General features: G+C 50.6%; 1 protein-coding gene across 1 annotated transcript; it reads left to right on the forward strand.

The window, feature by feature from the left end:
* The first annotated feature begins 3,597 nt into the window (after positions 1 to 3,597).
* PHB (prohibitin) lies at positions 3,598 to 9,366 on the forward strand. The gene is made up of 7 exons (XM_042787420.1): positions 3,598 to 3,661; positions 3,978 to 4,103; positions 4,520 to 4,681; positions 5,103 to 5,245; positions 5,881 to 5,997; positions 7,172 to 7,267; positions 8,232 to 9,366. Exons 2-7 carry the CDS (start codon positions 4,016 to 4,018, stop codon positions 8,442 to 8,444), a joined length of 819 nt encoding a protein of 272 aa, XP_042643354.1. The 5' UTR covers positions 3,598 to 3,661; positions 3,978 to 4,015; the 3' UTR covers positions 8,445 to 9,366.
* The last annotated feature ends 6,014 nt before the right edge of the window (positions 9,367 to 15,380 follow it).

A 15,380-nucleotide genomic window follows, 5' to 3' on the forward strand; every position in this document is an offset into this window, starting at 1 on the left:
CCCATCCCTCCATGTATGAACCAAACCCATGGGTTTGGGTTGGAAAAAACTCATTTCTGCCAAAAGCAGCTCTCCACGCCCGTGACTCTGCCACCGCATCCCTGCGGATCGACGCCTGCCTTCACGGCCCCGCGTCCCTGGGGTCACCGGCCGCCGAGCGCTCGGATTCTCCGCAGTTTGCAAACTTCATGCCATAAATTTTTCAGGGGCAGCGCTGGCCAGGGACGCCCGGTTGTGGAGGGCTGGAGAAGAGGAGGCTTTTTGTTCCTGTGCCGTGGTGGCCGGAGCTGGGCCAGGCTGTCCAGCTCTGGCCGCACCGCCTGAGGACAATGAGCCGCTTCTTGAAGCCGCCGTTTCTTTGCCCCGTGGAGGAATGTCCCCCCAAAACATGGTGGATAGCAGCAGCTTCGTTAAAAGATTCAAGCGAGGGGTGCAGTGACACCTGGGGACAGTGGCCACTGGGTCTCATCCTGGCACTGTTTCAGGGTGCACCTCCACAGCCACCTTCGCCTCGTCCCGTGGGGCACAGGATGCTCCTGGCTGATTTGGGACTGCTCAGCCCCTCACCTCCATCCCGAACCTGGCAAGTCACCGGTCACCAAGGGTTTGTGCCATGTCCCCCAGCCCACAAAGCTGGGGACAGTTTTGGTGGGTGGCGGGGAGAAACATCAGGTCCCCACAAAGTGCCAAGCGGCGTGTCAGCCCGTATGGCCGGCGTCAGCCCTGGCTGAATCACCCGCCAGATATTCCCCGCACAAAGGGCTCATTTTCCTCCGGTTTCGCTGAGCGGGTGTCACCGGCTCCGACCCGGCGGCTCCCGGGGTTCCCACCCTAAAACCCAGGCCCTGAACCAAAAATCCACATTGCCACGAGCCTTTTTCCCTTTCTTGCATGAATGGGAAACACTCATTTCATACAGCGAGGAAAAGGGAAGGGGGCTGCACAAAGCTGGCAGCAAACATGCCCACAATGGCTGCTGTGAAATGCAAAGCGCAGGGTGATGCCGGGCAGGGGGGTGCAAAGCCCCAGCTCCATAAATTCTGAGTTTAATGACTGAATTGTGCCCTGCGTGAATCTCACATCAAAAGGGAATAAATCTCTCGGTGTTTATAGCCGTGGCTTTGTCACCAATTAGGATGTTGTTATTGGATTAGATGCAAGTAGATAGAAGCCTCCCGGGACAAAGTCATCCTTGGGGGAAAGCCCAGCGGGTGGTGGGGGATGCACTGGGATGGTGCTGGGCTGTTGGGGCTGATCCTGCCAACTGGGCTGGAGGCGGAGGTGGATGCTCCCGGGGTTTATCCCTGGCAGGAGGCACGTGGCCAAAGGTGGGCATGGGAGCACCCAAAATGCAGCGTTACGCTGCCTTCCTGCTGCAGTGAAGGGGTTGCCAAGATCTGCCCCCCCCAAATTAGTGTTGCCTTGGGTTTTCAGGAATAGTGACTGTGAGGAGGGCCAGGTCCTGCTCAGGGCAGCTTTTAGGCCTTGGCCGTGGTTCCCTGGGGCACCCCCACTTCAGGTGGGCTTTGGGGGGAGGGGGTCCCCCAGCAGGTTCAGCTACCACTGAACACCCTCACCTCATCCTGGTCCTCTGCACTGTTCACTTCCCACTGCTGCTGAGGCACAAAAGAGCTTTTGTGGCCTTGAAAGGAGCATTGCCAGACACAGGATGGGGTTTCCACACCACACGTGTCCACACAGAGGTGCTGGGGACTTGGGGGACCCCGGGATGCCAGAGGGGACCCAGGAGGGGGGTGGCCTTCCCAGGCAGGAGCTGGTCCAGTGCGGCCGGCCCAGGCTGCGCACACAGGGTTGGAAGCACACGCAAGGCGAGAGCTGGGGATCAGGGATATCAGCTGGGACCTGCCCTCACTTTTAGGGCCCTGATCTGTCACCCCACTCAAAGGACAGCACAGGCAGCCAGGTTGCAGCACAGGAGCTTCCATCGCCAGGTTGCTGAGCAGCTCCGTGCCTCAGTTTCCCCACACAGAGCAGAGAAGCGGGAGGAAGGGGATGCTCTGAGAGGGGACATGATGCTCTCTGGTTGCTCCTGGGATTTGCTGGACCCTAAAGGAGGGGGTTCAGCACCATTTTTATCCTGAGATGCTGTCAGGGAGGATGGGGACTGGGAGGTAATGAAGTGCCCAGTGACCAGGGGTGTCACATCAGAGGGAAAACCCACCAGGGAGGGTCCCACAGTGGGGATAGGACAGGGCTGCCAGGGGGAAAGCGGCTCCTCTGGGGTCTCCCTGGGAAGAGGGTTTCTTTCTCTTTTTTTTTTTTTTTTTTTTTTTTTTTCCTCCCATTTCTTTTTTTCCCTTTTAATCCAGATTCCTGGAGCCGATGGGAGAGTGCTGCTTCCCTCTAGTGGCATCGGGCCTCCTGCTCGGGGGGTCGCTGGGCCCAAGGGGAGGCTCATGGCGAGGGAATAAGGGGCCTTTGTCCGCAGCGGGACGGGGCTGCGCTGGGGGCTGGCTGGTTTCTCACACCAAAGGGGACAAAGTGCATGTGGCGGGTGTCTGCCTGGTCTGGGAACAGTGTCACTGATACCTGCAAACTAAGATTATTAGAAAATATATATTTGTGGAATATAATTATTAAGATCGATTTAAGATGTTTTAATCATTTAACAATTGTGCTGCAGAACAAATACTGATCTTTTGAGAAATAGTTGGAATAACTATAGGATAAGGCACTGATAAATTATCTTACTGGAGACGGTTTGGCCTTGTAGTGGCAGGTGCAAATAAATATAAAGAAACTGCAAATTAGCAACAGAACTAGAGCAGGCAAGCCTGGAAGGACAAGATGTATGTGACCACAGGACTGAGTTTGCGCAGAAGTGAGGGTCAACTGGCGAACACAGTGAAGAAGACTACGAGCCTTCATCTGAAGACCCCCGACGACCACCCGAAGATTCCAACTGACATGCACCAGAGAAATTAACATATGCTAAATGAGTTCCCGGAGAAGTTATGAATATCATAAAAATGCAATGAATATGTATGACTAAGGTAGTTGATTTCATTCTCACACTCACACATTAGGAGGAGCTCTCCCCTCTGTGTCTAGCCCTGTAATAAAGAATGCCTGATTTCTAAAACTCCAAAATTGAGTCCCAGAGAGTGAATTAATTACCACTTTCCAGGAACATCACAGCCAGCGGGGGATGTGGCCAGACTTCTGGGGTCCCCGCTGGGCACTGCCAGTGCTTCCCCAAAATCCACTGAACCGCCACTGACCCCCACGCCCCCCTCCCCAGGACGCGCTGCCCCTCTGCCCTGGTGGCACTGGAAAAGGCCAGTTCCAGGCCCGTTTTCTCCTGTGACAAGCGAGGAGGGGGCACACGCTGGCCCACCCTCCCTGGGTGTTCAGGTCGCACCTCAGAGCTCCCCCAACGTGGCATCCCGACGCCAGGACTACGACTCCCGAGAGGCTTTGCGGGCAGCGGGAAGCCCGCAGCCAATGGCAAGCGTCCTTGCTGAAGCGAGAGTGTGGCCGCGGGGCTCGCCGGGAGTTGTCAGCCAGCCGGGCAAGAGGGAAGGGCGAAGTGGAACTACATATCCCAGAATGCCGCGGAGGGGCGCGGGCCAATGAGGAGCGGGCGTTTTGGTGCGGCGCGCATGCGCGCTGGGGAGGGCGGCCGCGGATTCATGTGGAGGTCAGGGGCGCGGAGTCGGGGGAGGTGGGGGGGGCGGTAGGTCCCGGGGCTCCGCGGGCGGGAGCGAGCGGGGCCTCGGGTCACCGGACGCCCGGTCCTTGGGGACGAGCGGCCTCGGAGGGAGCGGGAGGCGGCTGGGCCGGGTTCGGGGTGCGGGGAGGCTGGGGTGAGCCGGGATGCGGGGCGGGCGGGCGGGCGCTGGGGTTGGAGGTTAATCCTCGGCTCTGTAGGCGCTTGCACGCAGGACCCCCTGGCCTTCTTGCTTAACATGGTTTTACCAAACTTGTGGGTTTTGTTTTGCTTTGTTTTTTTTCAGGAGGGACTTTCTAAAGAGGCTGCAACGGGACGTGGGAAATGGCTGCGAAGGTGTTTGAAGGCCTTGGGAAGCTCGGCCTGGGGTTGGCTGTCGCGGGTGGAGTTGTCAATTCTGCTCTTTACAATGGTGAGTGCGAGAAGCTGAGTGCTTCCAGTTCACTTTATTTTTATTTTTATTTTTTTTGTCAGTATCTTGGCTGCTCTGGGCTTTTATTGCTAATGGCACCAGGAGAAAATGGACGTGAAAATGGACATTGCTGTGCTGTTTTATACCTCGTGCACTGCACAAGCAAGAGGATTGTGAGGGCCTTTCTCTATAAAGCTCAGTCAGCTGCCATGCATGTGAGCGGGCTGGGGGGTCAGGAGGCATGGCTGCATCTTCTCTTTGCCTTGTTGCTCCAAGCGATTGAATTAATTTCACTGATCTGTGGCAAAAGGTCTTAACTGACCCTGATAAACCCTTTCCATGGAGAAGGTTTTGGTGTGCAGGTACAACGGGTAGCAGCAGCAAAACCGCGCTTGATGTGCTGTTTTCTTCTCTAGTTGACGCAGGGCACAGAGCTGTCATCTTTGACCGATTCCGTGGGGTCCAGGACACAGTGGTAGGAGAAGGTACCCACTTCCTCATCCCCTGGGTACAGAAACCCATCATTTTTGACTGCCGCTCTCGCCCCCGTAACATTCCTGTGATCACAGGCAGCAAAGGTGAGTGTTTGGACCTGGCAACTGGAAGAAAACCAGGTGGTCTGAGGATTTTTATTTTTTTTTTTTTTTTCTTCTGGATGTGGAGATCCCACGTGTCCCAAGTCCAGTTTGGCACAGAGTCAGGGATGGTTTGATCTGTCTTTTCAGTTACAGATTAAAGGACCCTTCCTTCAGTCCTTTAAACACAAAGTCTCTGCCTTTACAGTAGGGTAAGGAATCCCCTGCATCGCAAACACACTGAAGCTTAAATCTTATCTGTACGGAGGATTTGGGTCCCAAGATGAAAAAGGGGAAGTAAAAATAACTGCTGGCAAAAAGAAGTCTGAATGTTTATTATTTCTAATTTAGTTGCCCTGGAGAGGACAGCTTCAGGATCTCTCCTGTCCCTGTGGTTTGTCACTAAACTTGTGTCTCCCTACAGATCTACAGAACGTGAACATCACGTTACGTATCCTGTTCAGACCAGTGACTGCCCAGTTACCGCGGATTTTCACTAGTATTGGAGAGGACTACGATGAGCGTGTCCTGCCCTCAATCACAACCGAAATCCTCAAGTCTGTCGTGGTAAGGACAGCATGAGGGTTGCTGGGCTCTGCCAGTTACCTTTTTTCCCCTCTTTAGCAGTGAGAGCCCTGCTGAAGTGTAGAATATGTTGTGCTCCAGAATAAAGCTTCTCTTTCCAACCCTCAGGCTCTCATGGGCCATCCAGAAAAGCTATGTAGCTATGCTAATTGCTTGTTTCTCTGTCACTGACTGCTTGGCCTGACTTGACTCACATCTCTGGATGGAAAGGGGTTTTCTCATTACTTGCTCTCGGCTGTTAGCTCTGCTCTTCAGGCTGGGAATCTCGAGCAGGAGACTGGGATTTTCACTTCTCATGTAATCTTAGATTTCCGTTTACAGTTTACTGAAGATCTCTGGGTTTGGAAGCATCCCCAGTGACTGCTAAATAGCTACTAATCAGCTTTAGTCTAGCTTGTGTGCTTTTTATGTTAAGTGCTCACCTGGACAACCTCCCCTCCAGCTTACACTTAAATTCCCAGTTGTTCAGTCTTTGACTTCAAACACCTGGGCAGCTCTGTGTTTGCTAGCTTTGGGAGGAGAACTGGATTAACGGGCTCATGGGTGCAAAGACAGGCAGGGCCTGGAGAATCTGTCACTTCTGGGAGCTTTCTTATTGTTGTCCATCCTGGTTTCAGGCTCGCTTTGATGCTGGAGAATTGATCACTCAGAGAGAGCTGGTCTCAAGGCAAGTGAGTGAAGACCTCACGGAGAGAGCAGCAACCTTCGGGCTCATTCTGGATGATGTGTCCTTGGTAAGAGTTTTCCCTTTTCAGTTTTTCTCTTTGGGGTGTGCCCAAGTAAGAGCAGTGGAGAAGAGGCTCAGTGGATGGCCAGAGAAGGGTGGGCTGGAAGTTTGGATGCGTGGACTATGTCTGTCTGTCTGCCATTGCATGGTATGTAGCGGTTACAGCTCAAGCCAGTACCTCTGGTTTTGTCGCTGGCCTGTGACCTTGAGCAAGCCCTTGAAGGCTCTGCTGTGCTGGCTTATCGACAGACTTCACTGTTGCAGGGCTTTTACAGTTCAAATAAAGAGCAAATGGTTCTGTGGGTGATGGATGAGGCTGCACCTTGCTTTAGAAAAGGCAGCTGTTCCACAGGTACCCTGAGACACAGGAGAAAGTGCAAGGCATGAGGAGGCAGTGCAGATGTATATTTTTCATAGCATCTTTTTTCTATGAAGTATTTATTAGTTATTCTCCTGGCTGTGTAAGTCTTCTAAGACTATTCAAGGAGGGAGCTTTTCCCTCCTACCGCCCTATAAGCTTTGTAAGTTAAATCTGTTTTCATCTATCTGTACATGCACTTCTCCCTCTCTCTTTTGGGACTTCCCTTGAAAGTCTGCTTAGAGGAAATGGAAACAAGCTCTTTCATTTGCCTTTGAACATATAGGAAGTCTTTGCAGGAAGGTGACTTAGTTTCTGCAAAACGTGAGTTTTTGACTCGTCATTTCTGGTGCTTTCCACTGAGCACACTACTGAAGGAAATTCACCTTTTCCCTGTCCCATCCCAGGAGCGCACGGCTGTCCAGGCAGCCCGGGCTGAGCACACCAGTGCATAATGGAGCATGAGAGGTGTAGATGGGTTGGCAGAGCGCGGGCTGCCCTGCTGTGGGAGGGGCGCGCTGAGCCAGCGGGCTCCCTCTGCCGGGTGCTCGTGCAGGCGGTGGTGGCAGGAGAGCGTGGTGCTTCTCTGAAATTACTGGTGTTAGGACTGGAGCTGTGCTGGTGATGGCTCCCTTGAAACATCAAAACTGGATGGGGAGGCCTACTTGTCCCAGTTTCTGTTCTTTTAGGGATACTGGCTTTCCATCTCCATTCCAGTTTCACTGATACAGGCAGGCTGCCTGCCCCCGGGAGCTGTGCATGTTGCAGCAGCACTGCTGTAAACTGTCAGTATTGTGGACTTTGCTTGATTTCTGCCCTGCAGACCCATCTCACCTTTGGCAAGGAGTTCACAGAGGCGGTGGAAATGAAGCAAGTGGCTCAGCAAGAAGCAGAGAGAGCCAGATTCATTGTGGAAAAGGTACCTCATCCTTCTGAGAAACTTGGAAACGGTTCCTGGTATTTCCTTCTCACTCTAGCTTGCAGTGAATGTCTCGCTCACCTGTCCAGGAGACTGGGCAGGTTGAATGATGAAGTCACTTAGGGTCATAATGGTGATATGGTTCTCAGCTCTGGCACATGATTGTTGGATAGATAAAGCCTACGGTTGGTTTTGTTGAGTTTTGGGGTCTTTCTTTTACTACCATGTCAGTCTTACTGGAATGCTGAACAGAAACATCTGTGTGGAGGAGGGAGGAATCAGCAGTCAGTTAGAAATGGGGTTCGAGGTTGAGATTTGCAACCCAAGCGATCCTGCTATGAATTTTGAATTTTGAGAGGGTGGCCAAAGCTTTCCATGGTGGTTGATATCATGGCACGGGGGCCCATGTCCTTGGTGTGTTACTGACTGCATGCAAGGCCACATCTCAGATCAACCCAGGATCTTGGTGAACGTCCACAGAAACAATTCGTGTAAAAGTACCCCAGTATGGCTGAGAACACACACCTGTTGAAATTGCAAGAACCTACAATTACACCTAAAGTTAATCTAGTGGATGCAGTAAGATGCATGTAATCAACCAGGAGGATTAAACAGTAGAAGTGTTTATCTGACCTGGTTTTAACTCCACTGAAGTTCTCGACTCTGATAGACAATTTTCCAAAGGGAGTGCCCCTTAGGTGGGTTAATGTTTCATGAGGTTAAGACTGACAAGGCAATTTCAAGATGATTTTTCAACATTTTTTTCCACAGCAGGCAGAAAAACAGTCTAACAGAATACAGCTTTAAAATAAAATCACCTTCTATCTTAGCTCTCCCACTGAGGAAAAGAACTGTAGGGTGGTGAAGTGGGAATTTATATTTTAAATGTGACAATAGCATCTTCCTTCTCTTTCGCTCTGGTTTTCCCTGTTGCTTATTCCCCTTCTCATGTGTTTACTTTCAGGCTGAGCAGCAAAAGAAAGCGGCTGTCATCTCTGCCGAGGGAGACTCAAAAGCAGCCGAGCTGATTGCCAACTCACTGGCCACTGCAGGCGATGGCTTGATTGAGCTGCGCAAGCTGGAGGCGGCTGAAGACATCGCGTACCAGCTCTCACGGTCCCGCAATATCACCTATCTGCCCTCTGGACAGTCTGTGCTCCTCCAGCTGCCACAGTGAACCTGGCTCTGCAGCCATAGCTAGCCTGGTCACCTCCACCTATCAGATCAGCCCTTTTCAAAAGAATCCTTGCAATTTCCTCATTGGTAAAAGCAGAGGAAATTAAACCCATTTTGAATTCTTAATCAAATAAAACTGAACACTTGACAGCAAACCTCCATTCCTCCCATGTACGGTCAGAGCAGTGGCTCCATTGACCTTTTAGCTAGGCTTGAGAATTGCCCCTTCCCAGGCAGTTTGAGCAACAGAGTTTTCATCTGTTCACTCCTGGGATGAACAAGTAGCCCAGGTGACTCCCTGACCATGAGTGCTGTATCAGTCAGGTTTCACAGTGATGCTTCAGTGCCTTTAGGCTGGCTCAGCCAGGGTTGTTACAGACTTGCAGGTCTTGGACTATGGAACAGGGATGCTCGGGGCTCGCTCTTCAGTCAAGCCAGTCTTTTTTCAGGTGCCAGCTGAGAGGGGACATCTTGGCTGTTAGGCAGTGGCTCTGCTGTGCCTGTGTGAACCACAGCACTGACAGCTGGAGGCACAGGTCGAGTGGAATGGCTGGGGGTGAGAACAGAGATTCACTGTGTGTAGTAGATAGATTTCAGGCACAGAGGAAAAGATGCTTCCTCCACAGGAAATAATTCTCATGTACATGCTGGCAGTGGGACATCTCCACTTCTCCCCTTGCTGCCACATGCTGATCTTTTGCTGCCTTGTGCAGGACCAAGGTCAGTAGAAGTGGCAGTTGGCCTATTGCAAATGGCACCTGGGACAAAGAGGGGATGATTCGGTGCTCTGTGGCTCAGGCAGTCGGAGGTGGGCAGAATTCTCTGTTAAATCAATACTCTTTATTTAGAGAACCTGAATTGTGAGGAGGATGTGATGGGTTTGAGATTGTATAATCAGCCTTCAATAAATGTCACGGTCCCAAGTGTAGTGTGGGGTGGTTTTTCTTGATAACTCAGACAAATGAAGGTTGGGTCAGTGGAGCAACACACCTTATACTTGTGCTAGATTATTTGGTTAAAAGTCACTTGGCACAGGCAAATAGGTCTTGCTCCTGACAAAAGCCTGAAATATGACTCTTAGCCTGAATTCCTGCAACAAGGTAAGGCCGAGAATATCTTGAGGTTATTGCAAAGGCTTTTAACTGCTTTCCATGCACAGTTCAGGCTGTTGTTTACTGAATGTACGTACATTTTCCAGGGTGCTCTTGACGCAACGCTGTGCTGTTGGAAAGAAAGCGGGGGTGTATTGTACCAGATACAGCCTACAGGGAACTTCAAACCTGTCAGCAGCTGTCAGAAGACATGGTCCTCGCCTGGTACAACACTACCCCCATCCTGCAAACGGGGTGCTCATACCATGTTTGTTAGCCCTGTGCAGCACAGTCTTAGGTTGGCGTCATCGCTATGCTGAGGATGTTGAGCCCTCGGGAAAGCTGCTGTGAATGGTGGGCTCCTTTCGTCATTGTACAGCCACTCTGAGTTGTTGCCCTTGCCTCTGGCAAAATGGAAAGACTTGCCTGCTTTTTCTGTTGGGCAGGGTACAGTCTTGCAGTGATGAGGTGCCTGAGCTTGCAAAATATTTTAAGCAGCTGAGCAGTCAGGTCCATAACTCCCAAATAACTTCCAGATCTCTTCCCCTTCCAGTGCTCTTGTTCTTCTGGTTTACTGCTTCAGACACTTCTAAGGAAGCTTCCACTTCTCTCCCAAGGCTCCTTTTAAAGCCCCCTTAGCGTTTCCTGCGTTTCTCTCTGTTAGTTTCATGCACCAGGTGTTGGGCTCAAAACAGTGTGTCTCAAATCTCTTCTCAGCTTCTGTGGCTCTGCATTACCTCTCCCTCCAGTTCTACATTTTCAGTGGAGTGTGGAGTGTTTCCTGCTGCTTTTGCTGTTGGCCTCTCTGGAGGAGGTGTCTGAGGCTCTAACGGTGGCCCCTGGGTCTGATTAATCACCATTTCCTTTGCTTTTGGGTATAATTCTTTTTACAAATGTTCCCTGGCTGTTAACTGCTCTTTTACCCTCGCTTTGCTTCACTTAATGCCTAAAGCTGCCATGAACTCATCAGACTTCAAAGCTGCTCTTGAACCTGTAGCTGTCTTTGTGTGTGCTAGCTGAACCCCTTGTTTATATTGTGTTTATAGCCACTCTTCAGCCTTGTAGACCATGTGGACTGTTGAGCTATCTGGTTCCAGATGAGAACAGGGACCCTAAAATCAGGATGTGGTTTTGTGGGGGCTGTACAGGGATATTGGGTGAGAAAACACCTTCTGCTTACTGGATGTATGCTGCTCTGAGAGCTGCACAGCAGAGTGAGCACTGCCTGTCACCCTCTGCCAAACTGCTTAGGTGCTAGCAGTCTCCCTGCTGTAAAAAAAAAAATAAAACTTCAAGATGGTGTAGTCAAGGACTGGCCTGCCCGGAGTTCCAGGGCAAGGCTGGACAGAAGAGAGCTGAAGGTTGAATTCTGCTTCCCAGGACGCTGGCCCTTCCCTTCCCTCGCAGCATTCGGGAGGTGTTAGCAGGGTGTGAGCACTTGCTCTCAGTGCTCTACTTGTCAGGGCAATAGAAAGAGCTTCGGGCTTGGGTAACATGAAGGCAGGCCGCCCATGCTGCTCGAACAAACAAGGCACCCCCACCCTCTCTGGCGTTTCTAACCTTGTTGCTCTTAATAATCCATTAACAAAAACTTGCTCATGGAAGCGGAGCGCAACCTGGGGTAAAGAAACAAGAGAGGGTCTTGTTGTGGCTTTGTACCGAGGACAGTGAGAGGAGTTCAGTTGTGCAGGTCTTGGTCTGCCCTCCCAGAAATCCTCCATAAACCACTCCCTCAGCTCAGCATCCTGCAGGGCCTCAGCCAGGCTGGCTCCCAGCTGCAGGGCAGAGCTATTGCAAGGGCTACCTGCTCCTTGCAACTCTCACACATACGAAGGTGCTGGAGATGCTCCAGTAATGGCACATCTTCCCCCTTCACCTCATCCTTAGAGAGAGCAGGGAAGGGGCTGTCTCGTGACCATGCCCAGAGGAGCAGGCACTGTCTGTGACACAGGACTCCATGACCACCATGTGCCACATCTTCTGGGTAAGATGCTTCAGGCCCAGGTAAGCTGTGAGCGCAGGTGGGAGGCAGCTGGATGATACCACTTGAAGGGAGGTGAAGAAACCTCAGGTTTGTTTCTGTGAACAGAAAAGCCAGTGGGCCTATGGTCTGGCACAAGTCCAATTGATTGAAGAATTTTCTGCATCAGGCAGTTACACCAGTTGTCTGTTGTGTGGGCTTTCTGCTGCTTATTAGGGATTGCAGCCATGCTTTGGGAAGGGGAATGTATTCCTTTTCTTCATTTTTGCCACTTATTTGCACAGAACACATTGCATTTAATATATTTGACAATTTTCAATCCCTCATCAAATTAGTTTGAAATTGGTTTTCTCTGGAGGAAACAGCATGATTGCATAAAGCCAGTGCTTCCCCAGCAAGTTTGGATGTGTTACTGGGCTGAAGCAAGCACATACTTCCTAAAGCAACCCAGATAAAAAGGCCCAAAAATTTACTCAGAGAAAGGGTCTGCCCCAGACCTTTGCCTGGGTGTTCGCTAGTCAGAATTAAATGCCCTTCTGTCAGGCTCTGCCTCCCCAGAGCTAAGTCACACCAGGTAATCCTGGATCTTTCCATTTTCCAGCAAATTGTTACATTTAGCAGGAAAGTCTTGGGGCCAGGAGTGTTTTGTGGGTGAGAGGTGGAGGCTGTAGCTTTGCTGCTAACCATGACAGACTGCATTAGCCGGGAAGGACACTTGCGAAGAGGTCACCTTTCTCAGAAGGCAAGATGACTGCAAACTGAAGAGCAGCAGAGGCCGGCAGCCAGGCTGCTCTCCCACCAGATGGCAGCAGCAATTCTCGCTGCGTGGGAAGGGTAGCGGGACCAAAGGGTGTCCCCCCCAGCCTCCCGTGGGGGCAGATGAGTGGGGAGGTCACCCTGCCCTGGGCAGACGATGCAAAGAGTGGACACGGTCAAGGGCAAACACAATTAACACAGTCACCAGGTGAGGAAGAAAAGGCACAAGCTGGCATGAGAGCTGTCTGACGGGCAGTACTGCTCTGATAGGTACGAGGGCTTAGTCCCACTGCTGGGCTGTCCTGGAAAACCTCTGGTGCCCATTTCACTCTGCTGAGCATCTCTAGCTCCAGGTTTTAACTCCTCTAGCCTCAGGTAGCACACTGAAAGGTGCAAATGCCTTTCTAAGCTGGTCCCAGAGTGATTTGGCTTTGCATCCAGTCTCCTCGCAGCCCTTTGAGCATTCCTCCTTTCCCACTCACCAAAGTATCTCCCTAGTTTATTACTAATATTACTAATTCAGGGTGAACAGGAACAACAGAAATGTCTAGGCATGACTTCAGAGGTGCAAGTTGCTTTAGCTTGACATTAGGAAACAGCACTGAGTCCTTGGGTCCAGAACACTAGTATAATGAATTCATACTGGAGGGCCCAGCGTTGGTAAAAGCTTGGTAGTTCTTTAGTCTGAAGCCCTGTAGTTTTGTGGCCACGAAGCAATTAGTGTAATGGCAGCACGGACTCATCACTTGTATTTCTCTGAATATAGTCCAAAAACTAAACTACAGGGACCAGGTTTTGGGTAAAGGTCTGCTGGAAATTGAAAATGTACTTAAAGGGTCCTGTACGAGAGGGACTACAGCCCTCACTGCTGCCAGAACGCATCACCTACTTGAGACCAAAGAGCAGCAGTTGGCTGCCACCTTCACACTACAGAGCCCTATGAGCCAAGGTGAAACCTTCCTGCCCACCATTCTGCCTTGGCTGTAAACCTCCAGAGAGGTTTGGTTTGGTTTTTTTTTTTTTTTCTTCCTGTGAGACTTTGCCTTACTTCTTCCTTTCATGCTAGTGGAAGAGCTCAGCTCTGCACCACCCGCAGCAGCTGGGCCAGCTTGCTAGCAACATTCAGACCAGCCAAACAAGCTTTTGTTCATGATAAACAAACAGGAAACTGCCTGATTTCCTCTGTGTGTTCACCTTCTCACTCTCTCTTGCACGCGCTCTCCCTATTTAATAGATAACCAGCCTACCTGATTTGTGAAGAGACAGAAAGCAACCGCATGGACAGGTGCTCCGGAGCAGTCGTAATTTGTAGACCGGCTGTTGCACTGAAACGGGCATCTGATCCCCAACAGTCACTGATGCACCAGAGCTGAAGCCTCTCCAGGTAAGGGATCTCCCCGAGTTTGTGATAATTTGTACCCTGCAGCAAGCTGGCAGCATGTCTGAAGTGGTTAGAGCAAGGGATAGGGAGGAGTTTCCTTATTGCTTCCTTTGTGCTGTTTATATCCAAGTGGATCTAGCACAAAATGCCTCTGTTCTGAAACACAAAGGATGGGGCAGGGTGTACAGGGGGAGAAAGCACTTGTGAAAGCAGGTAGGAAATAACGTCCTAAGCCAGGCTGGAGCTCAGCTCGGAGATGTGGAGCAATTCTTAGGGCCAAATTTGTTTTTAAATATTCTTTGTCTAGCACTAGGGGCTGAGACATTTCTCATATGCCTGTTTTCCATCAGCAGTACCAAGCTGACTTCAGTCCAGCAAGTCCTGACTTACACTAGTGTGTAAGTCTGAGAGGTAGGTCAGGTTGGCTTAGGGATGACTGGATGCTTTGTGCTTTGGTTTACTTAGTATATCAGGAAGACTGTCACTGGTAGAGAAGTATAAGGGTCAGTGATGGGGGACATAAAGTGTACTGTAGCTAGTGGATGCAGAACCAAGTCCAGAGAAAGTGAAGCATCTTGAGAATGCTTCTAAAGACACCTTTAGATGTGTTTAGAAAAATATGGTGGATACTTCTTTTAACCACACGATTACCCACAGCCATGTCCGGTTTACTTTCTCCACCCATAGAAAGCAATAAAAACCTAAATCTATGGGGAAGGGACATGGTAGAGCAGGCATCCAGTTCTTGATGAACACATCCCCAGACAGGAGCGGAACTAGAGAGGCTGGACTCAACTGCTGCTGCAAAAACAGCATTTGGGGTTCCCCACACTGGATCTGCACACAATGCTGATCTGGACCAAGTCAGAAACCTGCAGTGAGTTATCCTTGATCTCTGACAAGCCAAAGTTGTGCATGAGCATGAGAAATTGTGTCCCAAACTGAGCTGCAAAATGGCAGTGCAGATGCCAGTTGCAAGATGTGTTTGTGTCCCCCATGCTGGTAGGGGCAGCAAGGCAGGAAGGGCAGGAGGAGGCTAGGAAAGTGTGTGCAGGATGCCTCTGAAGCGGTACGTTAAAAATATTCAACAGAGGCAAGAACAGGAAGGAAGCAGGGGTTAAGCCTGAACAAGGTGAGTCTATCCCAGAGACATTAATTCAAACAAGAATTTCTTGGGTATGAGTCTTGCAGTGCCTCTTCTGCAAAGCTGGCAAAATACAGCTCTGCTTCCTCTGTCACAGCATTCTCCTCCCAAGCACAGCTTTCCACCGGTGCTTTTCAGACCCAGAGGGAAGTTTCTACACAAAAAGCTAGGCTGGAGGATTGGGTGTGAATGGAAAGGACTCTAGTTAAACCAGTCTGTTCCTCACCAGCCAAGATACACGGACCTTACTTGGGACCTTACTTGTACTGCTTCGGTAGGGGTTGGTGCTGATCTGAGCAGAGGTGCTCTTTAACACGGGAGCAGAAGTGTCTCTAACAGCCTGCTCTGGTGACATTTCCATTTAACAATTACCTCAGCACAAACTTTAGCACTTCCCTTATGTGGGCAGTCTGCTGGAGAGATCACTTGGATTACAGCGTAACACTAAAGCTGATTAAACAGACAACAAAGAGTAAAAGCCCAGTTCTGTCTCACTCCCATCCTGTTCTTGTCCAACTGCCATATCTCAGGATCTGTATTTTACTTTATTAAAAAAAAAAAAAAAAAAGGCACAAAACCAAGGC

This window comes from Tyto alba, unplaced genomic scaffold (genome assembly GCF_018691265.1).
Source record: "Tyto alba isolate M040663 unplaced genomic scaffold, T.alba_DEE_v4.0 Super-Scaffold_12, whole genome shotgun sequence".
Lineage (NCBI taxonomy): Eukaryota > Metazoa > Chordata > Aves > Strigiformes > Tytonidae > Tyto > Tyto alba.

What these genes read in the sequence shown, in the direction of transcription:
- PHB (XM_042787420.1), top strand. Translation starts at nt 4,016, where the DNA reads ATGGCTGCGAAGGTGTTTGAAGGCCTTGGGAAGCTCGGCCTGGGGTTG. An exon ending in CAATTCTGCTCTTTACAATG is followed by an intron (nt 4,104 to 4,519) that starts GTGAGTGCGAGA and finishes TTTCTTCTCTAG; the next exon opens with TTGACGCAGGGCACAGAGCT. An exon ending in TGTGATCACAGGCAGCAAAG is followed by an intron (nt 4,682 to 5,102) that starts GTGAGTGTTTGG and finishes GTCTCCCTACAG; the next exon opens with ATCTACAGAACGTGAACATC.